The following is a 19,348-nucleotide window of genomic DNA, read 5'->3' as shown; positions in this document are numbered from 1 at the left end:
GCGCGGGCGGGGCGGGGCCGGCGGCGGCACTTCCGGTGCCCACGCGCCGCCGCCGCGCAGCTCTGGGGCCGTCACTTTGTGTAGCGCGGGGCGCGCAGGCCCGACCCGGCCCGGCCCGGTGGTGGCGGCGGCGGCTCGGCTCGGCCGGCGCGCGGTGAGTGGCGGCGGCGGGCGCGCGGCGCGCGGGCGGGCGGCAGGTGCGGGCGCGGGCGCGGGCGTGGGGCCGGGGCGGGCCGCCCCTCGACGCCGCGCGGGAGGCGGCGGGGTCGTCGGGGCCTGGGCCTCGGCCGCCCGGCGGGGCCGGAGCGGCGCTGTGGCCGGGCCTTCGGCTGCCACGCCCACGCCCGGCACGGCCGGCCCCCGACCCCCACCCCGGGCTGCGCGTGGGGGCGGGCTCCGACCCAGGGCCGGGCCGGGCGGCAGCGCGCCGTAGGCGGGCTGGGGAGGACACGCGCGATTCGCGGGAGGTGCCCGCCGCCGTCTAGGCCCCAGGGGCGGGGGTTGGGCCGCGGCTGCCCCCGGGGACACGCCCATCCAGGAGGGGCTGTCACCGACACGGCCTCCGTGGGAGGTGGAGGTCCGGTAAGCCCCCTGGAGAGATGGCGCCCCCAGCGAGCTTGCTTAGTGACCTCGGGGGCCTTGGCTGGGTCCTCCCCTGTCTGCAAATGGAGGCCCCAGTGGTGCTGTGCTGTCTTCTACTACTGGTAGGCGGGTAGAGGAACCCATCCCTGGGATTGGATGGGGTCTGGTCTGCCCCATGTAGCCGCAGAGGTGGGAGAGGGGCTGGCCTTTGGTGCAGGACCCGGTGGGCAGGGAGAAGAGGAGGTGTGCAGGAGGATCGGGCCCTCCCTGCGTGGGGAGCCCTTGGTAGTTGGTTAGGTGCAACAAGTGTTGGCAGGCCTGGTTAGTTGGCCAGCGTAGTGAGGGGCTGCCCTTGGGGAGCTGGGATGGCACCAGGCGGAAGCCCAGGAGAGTAGCACAGCCCAGATCCACGGACACACAGTGAGCATCCTGGCAGTTAGGGAAGGAAAGCTTCCTGGAAAAGATGAAAACGTGGAAGGCTTTGAGTAGCAGGAGTGTGGTCAGTAAGGCTTCCCAGAGGGGAGGAGGGGTCTAGATACATGTGCACCCACCATTTCTCCTACTTTTCTCTGTAGGTTCCCTAGATTTGGGACTTCGGGGAGAGTTTCTAACAGTTTTCAACCTTTGCCACTTCTTTCTGTCTTTGTGGTCCTCCTCCCCTCGGAGGGCGTTTTGTCACTCCCAGTTCTAAGTATCTGTAGCACTAGGATGCAGGGTCTCAGCGGAAATCGGGGTCTGGGATGACCTGGGAGGTTTATGTTGGTGAGGCTGCTTACTTGACCCTCTGTGGCTTCTGATCTGAAATCAGATGCCAGGAAATGAGCAAAATGAGATTCTGGTGGGCTGACAGGCTGGAAAGAGAAGACAGGAGAGTGTGTGAGTCTGGGGGAGCGTGCCCGGCACACACCCGGCCTGGGGAGGCAGAAGGAACCTGGCGCCCAAGTTACTGCAGTCCGTTTTTCAGAGCTGTTCTGTTCTGGATTCTAGGTCCAGGTATGTGAGTTGTCTGACTGTGCTGGGCCCGGATCCCATCTACAGAGTGACTCCGACCTCCACCTCTGCTGGGCCCTTCCCTCCCCTGGTCACTGGCAGGTGCATTTCTTGGGAGAGAGACTTCAGGCTGCAGCCTCTTTGGAGGCAGAGACTGGCCAGTGCTTCTTGGATGGGTTCCAGGTTGAAGGACCCTTAACAGCAGTTAGTCTGTTCTGGAATGTGACAGTGGGGCCAAAATGCTGTTTTAAAACTCTTATGTCTGTGACATTGACTGCAGACTTTAAAATCATTCTTTCAGTAAATATTTGATTGCTAACTATATGTCTGGCATGGGGAGATTCAGAGATGAGCAAAAGGAACTTCTGCCGTCCTGGAGTTGACAGTGTACTCGGGGAGACAGGCAGTAAGCAGACAATTTGATAAGTATATGAAATGTGTGGGTGCTGTAAGGGCAAGGTCCAGGAACTATGTGTAACAAGAACCCAAGGACCTGCCTCTGGAGGGTCAGTGAAGAAGGCAGGAGAGTTCCAGGGAGAAGGAATGGCACATTGCAAAGGTCCTGAGGTGGGACGAGCATGGGGCCACTTTGTTCCAAAGCCATGGAATTTCTTCTTTTGTGTGTGGGTCCTTGGAGATGGCCTCCTGGCCTGTGGGAGTCTGCTCTGGGTGGTGGCCAGGCAGGAGGAAGCAGTACTGGGCTTGGTTTAGCATCTGGGCTCAGCCTGAATGTGCAGCCTGAGGCCTGGGTGAGAAAAGCTCTCTTCTGGGCCTGAGGTGGATGGTGGTTGGGAAACCTCTGCTGAGTGTTCTCGGTGCCCTGCGTGCTGGGCAGGGCTCTGTCCTCCTGGAGGTGGGTAGGGTGACACATGGCACACGTTTCTACATCTCAGGCACCTTCACATGCCCAGAGCCGTGGAGACCAAGGAGTGGGCTCTGGGAGAGGCTCTGTGGCCCCCCCAGGCATAGTGTTGCAACCTGCACCATTGGGCTAAGTGATTCTGAATCTAGAATGGGGCTGGAGGCAGCCAGGGGGGGCGTGAGGGTTGGGACAGAGGCGGCTCCTGGGCACCGATGTTTCCTAGCCCCTCGACTCGGGCCTTGTTCTCTGGGAGGAGCTACATGAATGCTCCAAGTTCACTCTATTAAAGCAGATTTTAAAGCTGCAGCTCATAGCAGTTCAGAAAATGAGTGTGCACTGCCTAATTAGTCAAAAAGCAATGAGTTATGGAGTAAGCTCAGCCCGGGGCAGTTCTCACAGGTGTCCAGTAGTCTCAGCTGTTCTCACGACCCTGGCGTCTTTGTGTGGGTGTCCGTGTCCTGCTGTAGAGGTTCTGTGGCAGACACCGTCCGCCAGTAGAGCTGGATGAGCTGGGCTGGGCCCGACTGTGCTGTGTGGCCTGATGTTTCAGGATCCTTCTGGGGTTCATGCTCTCATCCCAGATTCTGGGGTTGCTGTATGTGTAGCAGGCTTGTCTTACGTCCGAAATGACCCCATTCACGCCTGAGATACTGATGGGGCCCGTGTTGGGTGATGGACCTGTTCTTAGGTTTACACTTAAAAAAGGAGCCACTGAAACTGGCTCGTCAAAACCGTGACTCTCTCCTGCCTTTGGGACTCCACTGGGGCTGGTGAAGGATGCACAGCTGGGAGGGAGGTGTGGTCCCAGGGCCCGCAGCATCCGGCCCTCTCGGACCCATAGCCCCAGGCTCTGGGCGGTGCAGCAGCACGGCCGGGTCTCCCCTGAGCTCCTGCACTGAGCTGTCTGGGACGCTCATGTGAGAGTAGGAGCATGTGAACTGCCGGAGCTTTGACAGTTCAGCTCTTAGGATTCTCTGGTCCCCAAACTGGAAGAGATGTCACAGGGCACTTTACACCATAGAGCACTTCGCTGGTCTAGCGATAAGTCGCATCTACATCATCTGCCACACTTTTTCCAGATGTCCTGGACTGAACGAGGGTAGAGGAGATGTGGAGGGTAGTGTGTCGTCAGGCCTCTTCCCTGCCACCTCTCACAGGAAGGAGCCTGATCTGCTGGCTGCCCAGAGCAGGCCCCCTGCGCAGGGGTGAACGAGCCCTGGTCCTACCTTTCACCTCGCCCCACCCCATCACACTGCGCACGTGCCCGCGGCCTGCGCGTGCTTAGCTCTGTCCTCCAACGCTCCCTGCTGGACGAGCTCATGTGTGCTGAGAACTAGGTGAGCATCTCCTCCTTTATATCAAGGGGCCTCTTCCTTGCAGGCTGTGCTCACCCCTTTCAGCTCATTGCCTGGACTCGATGATTCTCATGGTCCTTGAGCATAAAGGTCACAGAGAGGGCCTCTTTGGGCAGCTTTTCTGGGTACAGAGTGGCTCATATGAGATCTGCCACATGAGATCACAGACAGAGCTCCGGTCCTGCCTCAGCTCTGATGCTGTTGCTATGTGATGGGGGTACTAAACCCTGCCTCCCAGGGGGCTGGTGCGAGGCCCACGGAGGACCGTGTGTGCGCATGCTGGCGCGGCTCATCTCCGTCGCCCGTCTGTGTTCCAGGCCGAGCTGAGGCTTGCTTCCAGAGAAGATGGCAGCCCTTCACACGGCTCCAGACTCCCCAGCTGCCCTGTTGGAGAGGGCCGAGCATGGGTCGGAATGTGATCCTGATCAGGAGGAAGAGGAGGAGGAGGAGATAGCGGTGGAAGAAGCGGAGGACGAGGCTGTGGAGGAGCTGGAAGCGGAGGCGGCAGAGGGGCAGGCGGAGGTGGAGGAGGCCGAGGGTGTAGCAGAGGTGGTGGCAGAGGAGCAGAGTGAGGCGCTGGGGACCCAGGAGCACCTTGGCTGTGGTGGTCACACCAAGTCCCCAGGTCTTCAGGAAAAGGGTAAGAGAAAGGAGCTGGCCCTTGGGGGAGGTCGGAAGAGGGCAGGCTGGGAGCACTCTTTGGCCCGATAAGTTGGGGCTGGAGCTGGCACATGGAGGCCGGGTTGTGAAATGAGGGAGTAGCCAGGAGTCTTGACCTGGCTTGCTGGAGGGGCAGAAGTTGGCCAGGGCGTGAGACCTGATCCTAAAGGCAGCTGGCCCCTGAGAGAGCTTTCTCCTCAGCCCTGCAGGCCTCTCAGGTGCCAGCCACACCTAGGGACGAGGACCTGGAGGAGGACGAAGAGGAGGAGGAGGAGGAGGAGGAGGATGACGACGATGATGATTCCCTGACAGCGGGGTCTCAGGTGAGCTGCCCTCTCGGTTGGAGTTCAGTTAACTAGGCAGGGTTTTCCCGGGGAGCTTGGCACCTGCTGTCCTAGAGACCCCTGTAGGCGGGGCACTGGCACTTGGTCCTCAGGCTGAGCCCAGGCTGTGAGCCGGGACGGGGCTGCAGGAAGTGGCTGGGCATCTCTAGCCCCAAGCCCAGGCGATGTGGTTCCACTCTCCGGGGGCCTGACCCTTCCTGAGCCACTGGAATGTCCCGATCGTGTTGACCGGCACCCACTGACCTGTACTGTGCACAGTTCCTTCACTGGCCTGGCTCCCCGCAGTCAGGCCGTGCCCGTTCCCTGGAGGGCCTGTCCCCGTCCAGGCTCTGGCTTCGTGATGAGCCCAGTCAGATTGGGCGCCAGTGCCCACACTCAGTTCACTTGGTGCCGCTTGTCCACCCACGCATGGATCCTCACGCTGCTGATGTGACCACTGGCTTGAGCCAGACAGTGATGTAGGAGTGTGTTAGGTGGCCACGCAGCATGGCCGTGGGGGCTGGGGCTTCCTTGTCTCCTGACCCCTGTGTGAGTCCTGGCTCTGCCTCGTGTGAGCTGGGCACCCACCCTCTCCGAGCCTGGGCTCCCAGTCTCTGGATGGGAATGGAGTCCCTGCCTCCCAGGGCTGTGGCGAGGCCCGGACGCCCCCAGTACTGTGGGGCCTTGGTAGGCCTGCCGGCAGAGGGGTGTTGGGCTGCGTCCCCATGAGCTCCAGCTTGCAGGGCCGCGGTCAGTCCCTGCTGAAGTCTCTCCTGTTGCTCTCTTCGTAGGCGCTCCCCCGCCTCTCGCCTGGGGCAGCTTGGGGCAGTGGCCAGGGCTCATTGTTTTCCAGGGGCTGGTGACTTTTGAAGATGTGGCTGTGTACTTCTCCCTGGAGGAGTGGGAGAGGCTGGATGCAGCTCAGCGGGACCTCTACAAGGAAGTGATGCAGGAGAACTATGGGATCCTGGTGTCCTTGGGTAGGCAGGGGCCTTTTGTCCCCAAGAGGTGTCCTGGTGTGATGGCTGCCAGGGGCTTAGCTGTCTGAGAGGGTGGCTTTGGGAACCTCAGGGTCTTGGAGAAGTGGGTGCTGGAGCCAGCCCACCACCCAGGGAAGCCCTCGGGACCACCCTGGCTTCTGGGCAGGGGCGTGTCCTGGGGACCCGCTGTGGCCCAGCAGTGCCGTCAGCTAGGTGGACATGTTCTGGAGAGCTGCCCGTCCAGCTGTGCTGCACACTCCCCAGGGGCCTTGGGGGGTGAGGAGTCAGGTGACAGAGGAGAGGGGTGGGCACCCTGCTGAGGAAGGCGTGTGGTGGCGCTTGGCAGGAGAGCTGGGGGCAACAGGGCAAGGCTCTGGAGAGAAGAGAATGTGGCATCCCCAGAACGGAGGCAGGGGGGGCGGAGGGCTGGTCCTGGGAAGGATGGAGAAGAGGAGGGGGCCGAGGAGTGCATGGGGCCAGCGCTGTGTGGGGCGAGGGCAGGGCCTGCCAGGAGCAGCCCTGTAGCTGGCGGCTGCTTTTCTCCCGGGCAGGATACCCAATCCCCAAGCCAGATCTGATCTTCCGGCTGGAACAAGGAGAAGAACCTTGGGTCCCAGATAGTCCCCGTCCTGAGGAGGGAGACATTGTCACTGGCGTCTACACAGGTGAGCATGAGACAGAATCCCGTGGGGTTTCTGCCAGCACAGCTCCTCAGAGACTCTGGCCTTCAGCCTCACTCTCTGCTGCGGGCTTGGCTGGTGGTCTGCGTTGTGGGGTGGACTCTGTGGGGACAGGGAGGCCACCATGGGCTAACCTCTGCCGTTGCGGGTTGGCTCCTCTTGGTTCCAGTCCATGGAGTCCCAAAAGGGCTAGAAGTCCTTGGAGAACCTAGAGGTTCCTCTTAGGAGCCCTTAGAAATGATCCCTTGTCCCAGTTTTAGGGCCTCTGATTGCTTTTTCTAAGTGAGGGCCCGTTGTTGGCTCAGAGGGCGAGCTGCAGGAGCCGAGCAGGCTGTCGGTCCTGGGAGGGCTCGACCCGGCCTTTCCGGCTCCCAGACTTGAGCCAGTCCTCTGGCTTCTCCACTCATTTGGCCACCTCTGAACAAAGGGTCCCCCTCGGCCTTCTCTCCTGTCCCTGGTAAAGCCCAGGGGCAGGCCTCTGGCCTGGACGGGCAGCTCTGGATCTTTTGGAGAGGCGATTTTGGAGAGATGCGTACAGGAGTGTTCAGGGTGGCACATTTCTCTGGAGACCTCAGACCTGGCTCTGTTCCTCCAACTGTGAGCCTCACGTTATTCATCTGGAGAATAAAGAATTTGAACTAACCCATCATTTCCAACCTGAGGACAGACTGTTGATTCTGTGGAGGTGCTTCCTGGAGGTCTGTGAGCTATTCTCAGTGTTCCAGAAGGTTCAGTGGAGGCCCGCGCACAGTAGGTGTATTTGGCTTTGGGCTGGAGTGATGCCAACCCAGTGAGGGGCACTGGACGTCTCATGCCAGTCACATGTCTGGATAGGTTGGGAGGAGCTCACAGATGTGTTTTAAAATAAAAATATGGAAAAACACAGCGCTGTGCCTGTACGCCTCAAAGTACTTTCTCATACGCTTTTTGTTCTCATAACAACCCTGTGAGATAGCGGGAGAGGGATTGTTGGTCTCACCTTGCAGATGAGGAAGTTGACTTTTGAAGTGGTGGTTGAATGACTTGCCTGCGGTGGGCTCAGGCTGCAGGCCTCACTTGCATGCTGTTGCAGCACGGCCTTGCTGCGTGGGGCTCCCCCTTCTCTGGGAGCCTCTTGGAATCCCTCCTGGGCTTCAGCCTCGGGAGGGCTCTGGCTGTCGAGGCTCGTCCAGGATGAGCCTGGGATGCAGGTGACACCTCTCAGACGGTCTTAGTGGGAGGTGTGCACTGTTTATGGGCACATCTCGGAAAAGCCACCTGGAGGTGAAGGGACCACAGGCCGGCTTTGACCAGTCTCTTGTCATGTAGTTAGATGTGCCTCCGTTCTCCATGCTTCTTGGAGGGTCCTAAGGTGGAGCCTCTTGCAGGCTCGAGCCTGAGTGGTCCCCACCACATGGCCTGTGAACCTGACCGCAGCTTGGCATCTCCTTGAGGGGGCTGGCTGTTGGGCCAGTGCCCTTCTGCCTCCCCTGTGGCCAGTCACTGTGCCAGGGGGGGTGGACCTGGGATGTAGCCCCACCCATCTGTGGAGCCCGAGTGGCTGCAGGATCCAGGCATAGTCTTAGATGTGGTTCCTGTCTGCTGGGAGGGGACAGAGTAGCAGATGCTGCGGTCAGCGCAGGCCGAGCGACTCCGGCTAGGGCTTCCTTCTTAACTGTAACTGTCACCTGTTTGCTCAGTGGTCCCTCTGCTCTGCTCCCTGCGTTCGTATCTGTGCAGCTGAGCCAGCTGAGTTGGCTCAACTCCCTCCACCCGGCCAGCTCCTCACTCGGCCCCACCTCCAGCTCTCTGGTCTGCACTCTCCTGCCTCTTCTGACCCCGTCTTCTGCCATCTTTCTCCTCAGCCGGCTTAGAGGGCAGGGTCCCTCCCTCCCTCGCCAGTGCCACCTAGTCACCTGGCAGATCCCTGTCCCCGGCTAACCTCCGTTTTCTGCCCTCTCCCCATCTACACTGGTCCAGGGCACACGGCTGGAGAAGAGCATGCCTGCAGGCTGACCACAGACCCCTGAGGACACCATGGCCACCATGGCCTGGTGGTCTGGCCTTGTTTCCTTGTGGAGTTGGCTTTTCTGCTCTCTGAGATGGGCCCCCAGGACCCCACACACACGCCCGTTTCTCTGCTGCCTTCCTGGCTGCTTCTCCACCTGCCCTCACTTCTTTACAAGCCCAGGACGGTACTGCGTCATCTCCCATTCTTTCTGTAGGTGACCCCAGCTGGTGCCAGGGCTCTAAGTGCCATGTATACTTAGGCTGTCCATCCTCAGCTTCTCTTTCCAGCCCTGACCTTGTCTGTCTGACTGTCTGTTTGACACCTCCACTCAGGTATCTCATGGGCATCTCCCAGTGACCCTGAACCTGTAGTGGCACCACTTTTCCTACCCCGGTCCCCTCTTGCAGTGTCCCTGGCACCTGTGTGGGCCTGGCTGCATGCCTGAGTAGTCCTTGTCCCTCTGCCTTCCTTGCCCCACCCCTGTCCCCAGCTGGCACAAGGCTGTCAGGCATGTGGTCGCAGGTGTCCCTGAGCTTCTGGCTGCCTTACCCTCTGGAGGCTTCTTTGTGCGCTTGACACACTGGGCTGTGTGCCATGGCTGTGAGGCCTGCCGCCCCTCCAGGCTCCACAGACAGCCTCTCCTCAAGCTCTCGTCTGCCTCAGGGTGTTTGTACCTGCTGTTTGCTCTGCCGTCAGTGCCCTTCATGTGGCTGGCTCAGCTCTGAGGTCCCCACCGAGCACTTTGGCTCCAGGATCACGCCCTCCCCCAGTGCTCCGGGACGCTCCCTGCATTCGCAGCCCTCACTGCCTTCTGAGGTGACCCTGCCTAGACATTTGCATCCTCTTGCATCCTTGCTTCCTGCCTGCCTTCTCCAGCACACTCTGTAAGAGCAGGCACTGTGTTTTGTACCCCTGTGCTGTCTCCCAGTGTGGCCTGGCCCCCAGTGGGGACAGCCGGTAACCTCCTCCTTGACTACTGTGCCTGCCCCTCATGTGAAAGTGAAGGATAGAAGAGAAATACCGCACACGGTTAAACCGGCTTAGATATTACACGGGAAAGGACAGAGAGTCTAAAAAGCAGTGAGAGGCAGAAACACACTCGGGTGAGAGAGTCTGGTTGGCGAGCATCAGCGGTTCTGGAGAGGAGACACTCACAGGAGCAGCTGTGGAGTGGAGGCACCTGGCGCCAGGCACCCTCACGGCGCCCCCCCCCCACCTCCCCCAGCAGGTGGAGGCTGTCACAGCCTGCAGGTGTGTCCACCTCACATGGCCCATGAGCACCTGAGCTGGGCTTGTCTGCCCAGGAGAACTTGGGGGGCCAGGCCTTAGTGTGGGTCTTCCCTTTGCCACACCCCTGAGGGCACCTTGGTGTCACTGAATCACCCTTTTCCAGTCTGAGCCAGGGACAAGGTGCTTAGGTCCTTGCCTCAGACCCCTCGGCTTGGCGTGGCAGAAGGGGAAGGAGCACTCAAGCAGGGAGCCGGAGTTCCCGAGTGCCGGTGTGAGGGGCCTGATCCGCTTTCAGACGTGATGGGGCGGACGAGGGCGGGAGCATCCCCTGGCCCGGCTTTGTCTTCAGAATTGCATGTGAGGGATGAGCCAGCGGTTAGTGAGGAAGGGCCTGGCCTCGGCTTCCTGTTAGTACCTGTCCTTGGTGTTCTGTCTGCATGGCGCAGGTGCGGGGACCGAGGCCAGAGAGGTCACCCTCCAGCCATGGGGGTGGGCCCAGTGCCTGTCCTTGGGAGAGCCCCCTTCCAGATGTGTCACCCCGAGGACTGTGCAGCTGGAAGCTGGATCCCAGCGCAGAGCTGTCGTCTCCCCCGAGCACAGCCTGGGTTCCTGAATTCCTGCTCAGCGGGGAGGAAGGAGCCTGCCTGCAGCTGTGGGCATCCCACCCTTGTCTGCGTCTTTCCTTTGTGAGTGTTCCTGGGGGGGGGGGACTCTCCTCGAGCCTGCCTGAGTCTGGATGGAGGATCAGGGGCAGGTGGTGACTTTCCTCATGTGACCCACTTCCAGGTCCTGCACTTGTGGACCCGGCCTGGCAGGGGTGGGTTTAGTCAGGGCAGACCCACAGCTGACTCCCTGGCCCCGGTCATGTTGGCCTGGGGGCGGGTCTTGGGGGTCCCAAACAGGGGTGGGAGTTGTAGGAAGTGCCCCGCTTCTTAGGGCGGTGCGCACAGGGCATGCTGAGTGGCCCTCAGTCCTCCTCTCAGCAGCTCAGGGACACAGGTGCACCAGGCATGTGGCCTCAGGGCCCTCACCTTCCCCTCAGACCTTTTATTAGTGTCCCAATAGGCCACTTCATGGAGGTCTCTGGGGGCTCTGCTCCAAGGCCACTGGTCGGCCCTCAGCACTGGCCCTAGCTAGTCATCACCCAGGTCAGAGTCCTTGGGAGCCAGTGTCTAGGGAGACGAGGTGCCGGCTCCCACTCCCCAGGGTCCATGTCTGGACTCTCCCCCTGTGGGTTCTGGTAGCGGCGGCCACATGTGAGTCCCTGGGCCGCCTTGAGAAATGTCCTGTCAGAGCGTCCCCCCTGCCCGGCTCTGGTCTTAACAGGTAAACTGTGAATCCTCATGTGGATCCGAAACAGGTTTGGATCTGAGAGCCAGCCAACCCCCTGGGAACCCTGTCCCCACCGCAGCTGGGAGTAACCCTTACACTGGACACCCCAGCTCCAGGGCCCACGCCTCCAGACCCTGGGCCACTTGTGCAGCAGAAGACGAGAGAACAGAGCCTGGCCTCGGGGCAGGCTGGTCTCCCTCTGGGTCCCCTCTGGTGGCCCTGCTGCTTCCGGAGATTTTGTCTCGGGGTGCCCAGGGACCTGGATGCCTTTACTCCCCCTCGCTCGGTGTCAATGGTGGCCTCCACCGCCTTGCTGTACGTTTAGTATTTTCTCATTCTTGGTTTTTTTTTTTTTTTGGAGGAAGATTAGCCCTCAGCTAACTACTGCTAGTCCTCCTCTTTTTGCTGAGGAAGCCTGGCTCTGAGCTAACATCCGTGCCCATCTTCCTCTAGTTTATACGTGGGACGCCTACCACAGCATGGCTGCCAAGCAGTGCCATGTCCGCACCCGGGATCCGAACCAGCGAACCCCGGGCCGCCGAGAAGCGGAACGTGCGAACTTAACCGCTGCGCCACCGGGCCGGCCCCCAGTATTTTCTCATTCTTGGACAATGGCCGTGCCAGCTCCAGAGCTAATGATGAGGTGCCCCAGGTCCCCTCCCAGGATCGGCCCCCTCTGCAGAGCCCACTGTTGCTCAGAGGCTGGGGGCGGGGGCAGGGCAAGGGCTCACAGCCCCCAGCCAGGGGCTTTCCGTTGCCCTCTGACCCCAAGGCAGAGGTGTTGTGGGGGAGTCATTGGGACCTGTACCCCCCCCCAGCTCTGAGTAGCTGCGGCGGGCCCCCCCGTTTGGTCTGGCTGTCCACCTCTTATCCAGCAAGCGCTCACTGACCCCTGGCTAGCTCCTGGGGACACACTCACCCCATTAAGACATTGTGCTTGTTCCTCAGCTTGAATTCCCCTGCCTTAGGGGGTCTCTAATTAAAACTACTTAAGCCCCCCACCAGAGTCTAGAGGTGAAATCTTTTCTGAGACTCACTGAGAGAACTCCTCGCTGATCTGACCATTGGGCAACACTGCCTGTCCCTCCACCATCCCCACCGCCCTTAGGGGCGCTCCAGCCTGCACAGGAGGAGGAGCTGGGCCTTCTCTGTGCTGTTCCAGGCGCCCCACCGCTTCCTGTCACTCACTCATGGTCGTGGGTGGCATCTGGTGGTAAACTCTGCTTAGTGTCAGGAAACTTTGTCTTTCATTTAAAGCTTATTTTTACTATAATAGTATAATATTACTAACGAGAAAACAGGAAGATTGCGGAGTATGAAAAATAAAATAACCCGTTTTTGTGTACGATGCATGTTTTTTTCAAGCTGAAATCATGCCTGTGCGGTTCTGTCTGGCCTTGTTCACTCGGCACTGTGCTCTTTTCCCCGTGTGAGCGCATCACCATAGGTGTAGGTGTGCCATGCAGAACACCGGACAAGGGCTGAGCCAGGCCAGGCAGCCCCCCCAGCCCTGGCCTTCCCACGGGGGCAGGACTCAGTGTTGCAGGCTCACCTGCCAGGTGACACTGACCCCAGCCACAGCCTTGGCGGAGGACGGGGCCGGGGTGCCAGAGTGGATTCCTACCCCTGTTGCTGGGGCTGAACCTTCCAGATGCTGGGGTTCTGAGGTGGGCACACCTGGGGCAGAGTGTTTGTGAGAAAGCAGACGCGCAGTGCTTTGGAGCAGCTGGGCCGGGCGCGCTCCCTTCTTTTCCGTGTGACTTACTGCCTGCTCCATAAATATTAGTCCCCCCTGGGTGTATTGTGACGGCAGCATATTGGGACGCCATTTTACAAACGGGGAGTCCTCCAGACCTGACTGCAGACCCGTGCTCTGCCCTGGAGGGAGAGGTTGGGTGCAGCTTGGTGGAGGAGGGCCAGGACCGCAGGAGCTCGGGGGTCCTTGGCCTTTTGTGATGGGCAGGTGCTGGCAGCTCAGCCAGCCTTAACCGACTTGGGACTGTTTCCCAGATGCACAGCCACTCAGAGAAAGCCAAGCTTTAGGGCTGCTTAGGAGGGAAGGCTGGCTGTGCGCGCACAGTTGCTGAAGCCTGTTAGGGTGGGTGCAGAGAGCCAGGGGTCTCCTAGACCTTTCTGGCCAGGGCAGCTTTCCCTGGTTCTGCTCCCGGGGTGGGAGGGAGACCCCTGGCCGCCAGCCAGCCTGAGGCTGGTGGAGAAGAATCCAGAGGGGGTGGGATGCTGAGCAAAGATGAGCTGCTTACAAAGGCAGGTGTCAGCAGCCCGGCGGCAGGAGGTGCTGGTGCTGGAGTCCTGGATGCTTCGGGCCAAGCAGGCCAGGGAGGTGCAGTTCTCTGGGAGACAAGGGGCTTCGGAGAAAACAGCCCAGGCGTCTGTCTGTTTTTCTGGGCACAGGACCCCTGTTCTGGGCTTAGCCCCTGGTTTCACAGGAACCTGGAGGGTCACCCACTTTGTAGAGCGTCCCTGTTCGTGCGGCGAGCCCTGGAGGGAGCTGGGGGTCTGGAAGAGGAATTAGTTAAGGCCGTTGGAAGATAGTAAGAGGTAAAGGAACCTCCGCCTTCCTCGGAGGGACACCGCCGTACGCCTTTCTCCCGTCTGCAAACTTCCTCCTCACTGGGGAAGCGGTGGCTTCACTGCCCCGTGTGTGCTCGGTGCACAGCCTCTCACTTCCGTGGAATGGAGGCGTCCTGGCCGCCACTGGATGGACGCTCCCATCTCATGCGCTTGGGGTCCCGCGGAAGCCGCGGTTCTGGGGGCAGGAACCTGCAGGGATCCTGTCGCAGCCTCTTCTCACCTCTCCTTTCTGCCTTTCCCTTGTTGCCTTCAGGGGCCTGGTTCTGGACCGACGACATAGAGGACCACGAGGAGGAAGACGACGAGGACTTCCTGGCGGAGGTGGCTGAAGAGGAGAACGAACCCCCCGGACTGTGGTCCGCGGCGTACGGCGTGGGAGACGTGCCTGGGACGTGGGGTCCGGACGACTCGGATTCAGCGCAGACTCCGGAGGGGTGGGGACCCGACCCCGGCGGCCTCGGGGTCCTGGCGGAGGGGTCCGAGGCCAAGCCCTTCCTGCCGGGCCGGGAGCCGGGCGCGAACCTGCTGGCGCCCTGGGCGTTCCCAGCCGCCCTGGCCGCTCCGGACGGGCGGCCTGAGACCACGTGCGACGTGTGTGGCAAAGTGTTCCCGCACCGGTCCCGGCTGGCCAAGCACCAGCGCTACCACGCGGCCGTCAAGCCCTTCGGCTGCGACGAGTGCGGCAAGGGCTTCGTGTACCGCTCGCACCTGGCCATCCACCAGCGCACGCACACCGGCGAGAAGCCCTTCCCGTGCCCCGACTGCGGCAAGCGCTTCGTCTACAAGTCGCACCTGGTCACGCACCGGCGCATCCACACGGGCGAGCGGCCCTACCGCTGCGCCTTCTGCGGCGCGGGCTTCGGGCGCCGCTCGTACCTGGTCACGCACCAGCGCACGCACACGGGCGAGCGGCCCTACCCGTGCCCGCACTGCGGCCGCAGCTTCAGCCAGAGCTCGGCGCTCGCGCGGCACCAGGCGGTGCACACGGCCGACCGGCCGCACTGCTGCCCCGACTGCGGCCAGGCCTTCCGCCTCCGCGCCGACTTCCAGCGCCACCGGCGCGGCGGCGGCTGCGCGGAGCCCGGCGGCGACGGCCCTCGGCGGGAGCCCTGCGAGCCGGGCCCCGCGGCGGGGCCCGAGGAGGCCGAGGCCGGGCCCGAGGAGCCTGAGGCCAGCGAGGCGGACGGAGAGGCCGAAGCCGAGGCCAGAGAGGCTTCGGCGGCGGAGGAGGCGCCCACCCCCGGGGGCAAGGAGGACCCCGAGCCCGACAGGCGGTTCCTGGAGCTGGGCAACGGCCTGGGGGAGGGCGAAGGCCCTTCTTCGCACCCGCTCGGCTTCCACTTCCCCGTGCACCCCAAGTCTTGGCTCCACCCGGACGGCTTCCCGATCCTGGGCCTCCCGGACTTCGGGGAGCGGCTGCCGGCCGACGGGCGCCCCCTGCCCGGGCCCCTGGGGGCGCGGCTCTCCCTGGTGGAGGGCGCGGGGCTGGCCTGCGACCCTTTCGGCGGCGGTGGCGGCGGGCCCGGGGGCGGCGGCGGCCTGCGCGCGTTCGGGCCCGCCGTCGGGGGGCTGCTGGCCGAGCCGGCGCCCGCCGCGCTGGCCGAGGAGGAGAGCCCGTGGATCTGCTCCGACTGCGGCAAGACGTTCGGGCGCCGCGCCGCGCTGGCCAAGCACCAGCGCTACCACGCGGGCGAGCGGCCGCACCGCTGCGCCGACTGCGGCAAGAGCTTCGTGTACGGCTCGCATCTGGCGCGCCACCGGCGCACGCACACGGGCGAGCGGCCCTTCCCGTGCCCCGAGTGCGGCGCGCGCTTCGCCCGCGGCTCGCACCTGGCGGCGCACGTGCGCGGCCACACCGGCGAGAAGCCCTTCGTGTGCGGCGTGTGCGGCGCGGGCTTCAGCCGGCGCGCGCACCTGACGGCGCACGGGCGCGCGCACACGGGCGAGCGGCCCTACGCGTGCGGCGAGTGCGGCCGGCGCTTCGGGCAGAGCGCGGCGCTGACGCGGCACCAGTGGGCGCACGCCGAGGAGAAGCCGCACCGCTGCCCCGACTGCGGCAAGGGCTTCGGCCACAGCTCGGACTTCAAGCGGCACCGGCGCACGCACACGGGCGAGAAGCCCTTCCGCTGCAGCGACTGCGGCCGCGGCTTCGCGCAGCGCTCCAACCTGGCCAAGCACCGGCGCGGCCACACGGGCGAGCGGCCCTTCCCGTGCCCCGAGTGCGGCAAGCGCTTCTCGCAGCGCTCGGTGCTCGTGACGCACCAGCGCACGCACACGGGCGAGCGGCCCTACGCCTGCGCCAACTGCGGCCGCCGCTTCTCGCAGAGCTCGCACCTGCTCACCCACATGAAGACGCACCGCGGCGCCGCCGGCGCGCCCGGCTCGGCGGCTCCCGCGGCCCCGGCGCCCAAGGCCGAGGCGCCCGCCAAGGGGCCGCCGGGCGCGGGCTCCGGGCCGGGGGAGCGCGGCAGCACCCTGCTGGAGTTCGCGGGCGGGACGAGCTTCGGCTCCGAGCCGGCGGCTGCGTTCGCGGGGCCCTCGAGCGCCTACGAGGAGAGCATCCTGTGAAGGCCGAGGCGGACGGAGGTGCGGCCCGCTAGGCCGCCGGCCCTTCCTCGGGGCGGCTCGGGCGCCGGCCGCTGCGCGCCCGCCCCTCGCTCCTCTGGCCTCGGGGGCTGAGGGTCCCAGTCCGGTGCGGTGCCTTCCCCTCAGCCCCGGTGCTCGACCCCTGGCCTCGGGCTTCCCTCCTGCCCGGCGCACGGAGCCGGGCCGCCGAGCTCGTAAGGCCGCGTGGGGGGCGCATGGGGAGAGGAGCGCCGCGCGGAGGCGGCGAGGGCAGGGGACGGCCACCCCGGAAAGACTGCGACATCCCTGGGTCTGTGCTGTGAAGCCAAGCGGTAGGGATGGCAAGCGATGTTATTTATTTTACTCGGAATTCGATTTAGGTGGCCCGGGGGAAAGGTGGCTTATGAGTTTGGAACTGGGTTTTACAGCGAGGGAGGGGAAGCCCTTGCGTCAAGGGGAGGGTGGGGTGGTCGAGGGCAGAGGATCTGGCTGCTCCGGTGGGTTTGGCAGACGACTTCTTTCCATTCCTCAGTGGGAGACTTCAGGGACCTTTTGGTTATTTGAGCATGTCCGGAAAGTTGTAAGTCGTGTGTGCGTGGCGAGGGGATGCCTTGAGGGTTTCCAAAGGCCCATGTTCCTCCCTAACCCAGGGGGCGGAGAGCTTGCATTCTGTTGGCTGTGGATGTTTATTTCCATCTCGTGTATAGGCTGAAGAATCTGGGAGGAGGAGAAAAAGCCAGAAACCAAATTGGTGGCCCCGGGCGGATGGGTTGCAGTTGGAAGGGTCCCGAGGGAGCTTGAAGCCTTATTCTCGGAGTCGCTCACTCCCCGCACCCCACTTGAGCACCGAGGTCAGCCAGGCGCTAGTCACGCCGGTCAATTTGTCTCAGCCTCCCTTTTGAGTCCTTTGGTACCCTGACCTTGGGTAGCGGGAGGTGGCATACTCAGAGAGCCTTGGGGGCCCCAGCCTTCAACTCCCGGGGCTGCCACCTTTCCGGGAGTAGGTGGACACGTGGGGCTCTGCCCTTCTGAGCCCAGCGCTGTTTAGATTTAATAAGCAATTGTAAAGTGACTGAGGTGGGTAGCAGGATCATTTCTTACATCCCATTAGGGCCTTATGACGTCTGCAGGTCCCTTTAACTCGGCTTCTGTCATTATCCTACACTAGAAGCAAGTAGTGTTTCTGTTAGATTCCCGTTCCACAGAGCAGGCAGTCTGCACAGTGGGGTCCACCTCGGGGGTGTGGACCTGAGCCCGGGGCTCCATGACAAACCGAACACCCAACTATGCAAGGCCTACACCTGGCCGTACCACATGCTCTGGGCTGGGCCGTGGGGAGCCAGCGGGCAGGCAGCTGGGGCACGGCTCATGCGAGACTCCTCCCCCTTAATGCCCTTTGGGCCATGTGAGTGGGGCCAGAAAACTGAGATTCAGAAGCAGTTGCATTCCCTTCTAGACCTTGTTCCGTCTGTTTTAGCGTAGACATGGCCTTGGGGCCTGAGGCCTTGGCTGCTGGGGCTGGGGGCGGGGTAGGAGGCAGAGTAGTCAAGGGTGGGAAGAGGGCGTGGATGGTGGTGGCGAGGAGGGGGCTGGCTGGGTGAGGTGGCGGGTGGGGTGGGGTGGTGAGGAGGGCAGGGGCCCGGGGGAGGCATCAGCAGTGCTGGGGGATGTCCCCTCTGTCCCCGGTTTGTCTTCTCTCCCTGTGGGACAGGAGCCTCAGAAAGGGCCAAGGGCAAGGTGGGCTAGCCTCGCACGGCCAGGGTCTGGCTCCGTGCCCATCCTCCTGATACGGCCCTCGAATGCATACCCTTGGGCCCCTTCTGGGCCCCCCCTGCTACTGCCTTGTGTGAAGCTGTCGGCAGGAGGGCCTAGCTTTAATAAAGAGTGGAGAAATGCGCTTTCTGAGTGGATTCCATGTTGTTGCCATTCCTCGGTGCCTCGGAGGCTCTGCAAGGCCTCAGGCCCATCTGGTTTCCACAAACTTTTTTGTAGGGGTTTCCCTTGACAGAAACTAGCCTTGGCCCATGAGGCGTCAGCCGCAGACGAGCTTTGACCCCCTGCTGTCTGTGTCCACCAAGTCTTTCCAGGAGTCCCCAGTGGCCCCCCCGACTGCCACACATTCCTTGGAACACACACACCTATCTCGGGACGTTACTGTGTTCAGGTTTGTTTTGGCCAGCCTCCCCATAGTCAAAGGAGAGAGCCAGGTCCCCTTCTTTGTGGTCCAGACACTCCTGAGTCACAGACCCCTCCTCAGAGGCCCCACGGCCATGTGGGTTTATCCAGGTCCACCCGCTCTGTGCCAGGGCACCTGCTCCCCACAGCCCCAAACCCCTTCCTCTGGACTGATCCGTTGACTGCTTTCTTCTCACTCCGCTTTGTCCTCGTGACGAGGCCTGACCCTCCCATCCTTTTCCCATGGATTTGAAAAATGTGAACTATGAAGTAAATTTTCTTTTCAAATGTGATTCGGAGGTATCAGAACAAAACCCAGTCTTTCAGTAGCAGGTGGATGTTAAGATCTAGTTAAAAATGGGTGACCTCAAGGATCGCAAAGTCTCTTCAGAACAGTTAAATGATTCCCCGATAGAGCTCACAGTTGTCCAGCCAAATACTTTGTTTTAGGGGGGAAAATAAAACAACCCTGATGGTCACAGAAATAACGTAGACAGCCTTCCTGGTTTTGAGAGGACTTCGGGATTTCTGGAGTCCTGATTCCGCATGTGTCAGTTTAGCATCTCCCATCATTGCCAAGGAGGAATGGAAGCCCCCAGCGGCCCGTGAGATGTGACCCATGAAAGGTGGTACTTCGAGGACCACGAGCCCCTGAGCACCCCTCGCCTTCACCTACCTTTGCCATTTTCCTGTTTCTCTATTGCTCAAACTTCCCCAAGCTCCTGCCTTTCCTCCAACCCTTTCACTCAATCTCTTCAAACATTTCCCTCTAACTCTCTCTCTCTCTAATTGGCTACCTATGGAATAAAATATTTTGAAGTTTTGGGTTATATTTATTAAATAAAGCTTTATGATCCTTGTTCATTATTTTTTTCCTGATTATAAAACACACGCTAGTTGTAAGTCCCAATAGTACAAAAATATGTTACACACTTTTCATCTCGTGAGGAGTCAGACCATATGGGGCATCATGGTTGATGCAAATGGTGTGGGAGCACATTTCTTCTACGGAAGTGGAAATGTCTTAAAACT

General features: G+C 61.7%; 1 protein-coding gene across 2 annotated transcripts; it reads left to right on the top strand.

Moving 5' to 3' along the window:
* ZNF316 (zinc finger protein 316) lies at window positions 1-18,615 on the top strand. 2 transcript variants are annotated; one of them, XM_044746460.2, is made up of 7 exons: window positions 25-154; window positions 3,514-3,771; window positions 4,107-4,429; window positions 4,651-4,772; window positions 5,626-5,752; window positions 6,304-6,417; window positions 13,830-18,615. In XM_044746460.2, exons 3-7 carry the CDS (start codon window positions 4,135-4,137, stop codon window positions 16,142-16,144), a joined length of 2,973 nt encoding a protein of 990 aa, XP_044602395.2. In that variant the 5' UTR covers window positions 25-154; window positions 3,514-3,771; window positions 4,107-4,134; the 3' UTR covers window positions 16,145-18,615. The 2 variants fall into 2 exon arrangements, with proteins under 2 accessions (XP_070340264.1, XP_044602395.2); XM_070484163.1 differs by lacking the exon at window positions 3,514-3,771 and having other exon boundaries at window positions 1-154.
* Window positions 18,616-19,348: the final 733 nt, after the last annotated feature.

This window comes from Equus asinus, chromosome 14, assembly GCF_041296235.1.
Source record: "Equus asinus isolate D_3611 breed Donkey chromosome 14, EquAss-T2T_v2, whole genome shotgun sequence".
NCBI lineage: Eukaryota > Metazoa > Chordata > Mammalia > Perissodactyla > Equidae > Equus > Equus asinus.
Note: the sequence above shows the minus strand (reverse complement) of the source record. Positions and strands in the feature narration are given on the sequence as shown.

What these genes read in the sequence shown, in the direction of transcription:
- ZNF316 (XM_070484163.1), top strand. Translation starts at nt 4,135, where the DNA reads ATGGCAGCCCTTCACACGGCTCCAGACTCCCCAGCTGCCCTGTTGGAG. An exon ending in TGGGATCCTGGTGTCCTTGG is followed by an intron (nt 5,753 to 6,303) that starts GTAGGCAGGGGC and finishes TCTCCCGGGCAG; the next exon opens with GATACCCAATCCCCAAGCCA. An exon ending in TGTCACTGGCGTCTACACAG is followed by an intron (nt 6,418 to 13,829) that starts GTGAGCATGAGA and finishes TGTTGCCTTCAG; the next exon opens with GGGCCTGGTTCTGGACCGAC.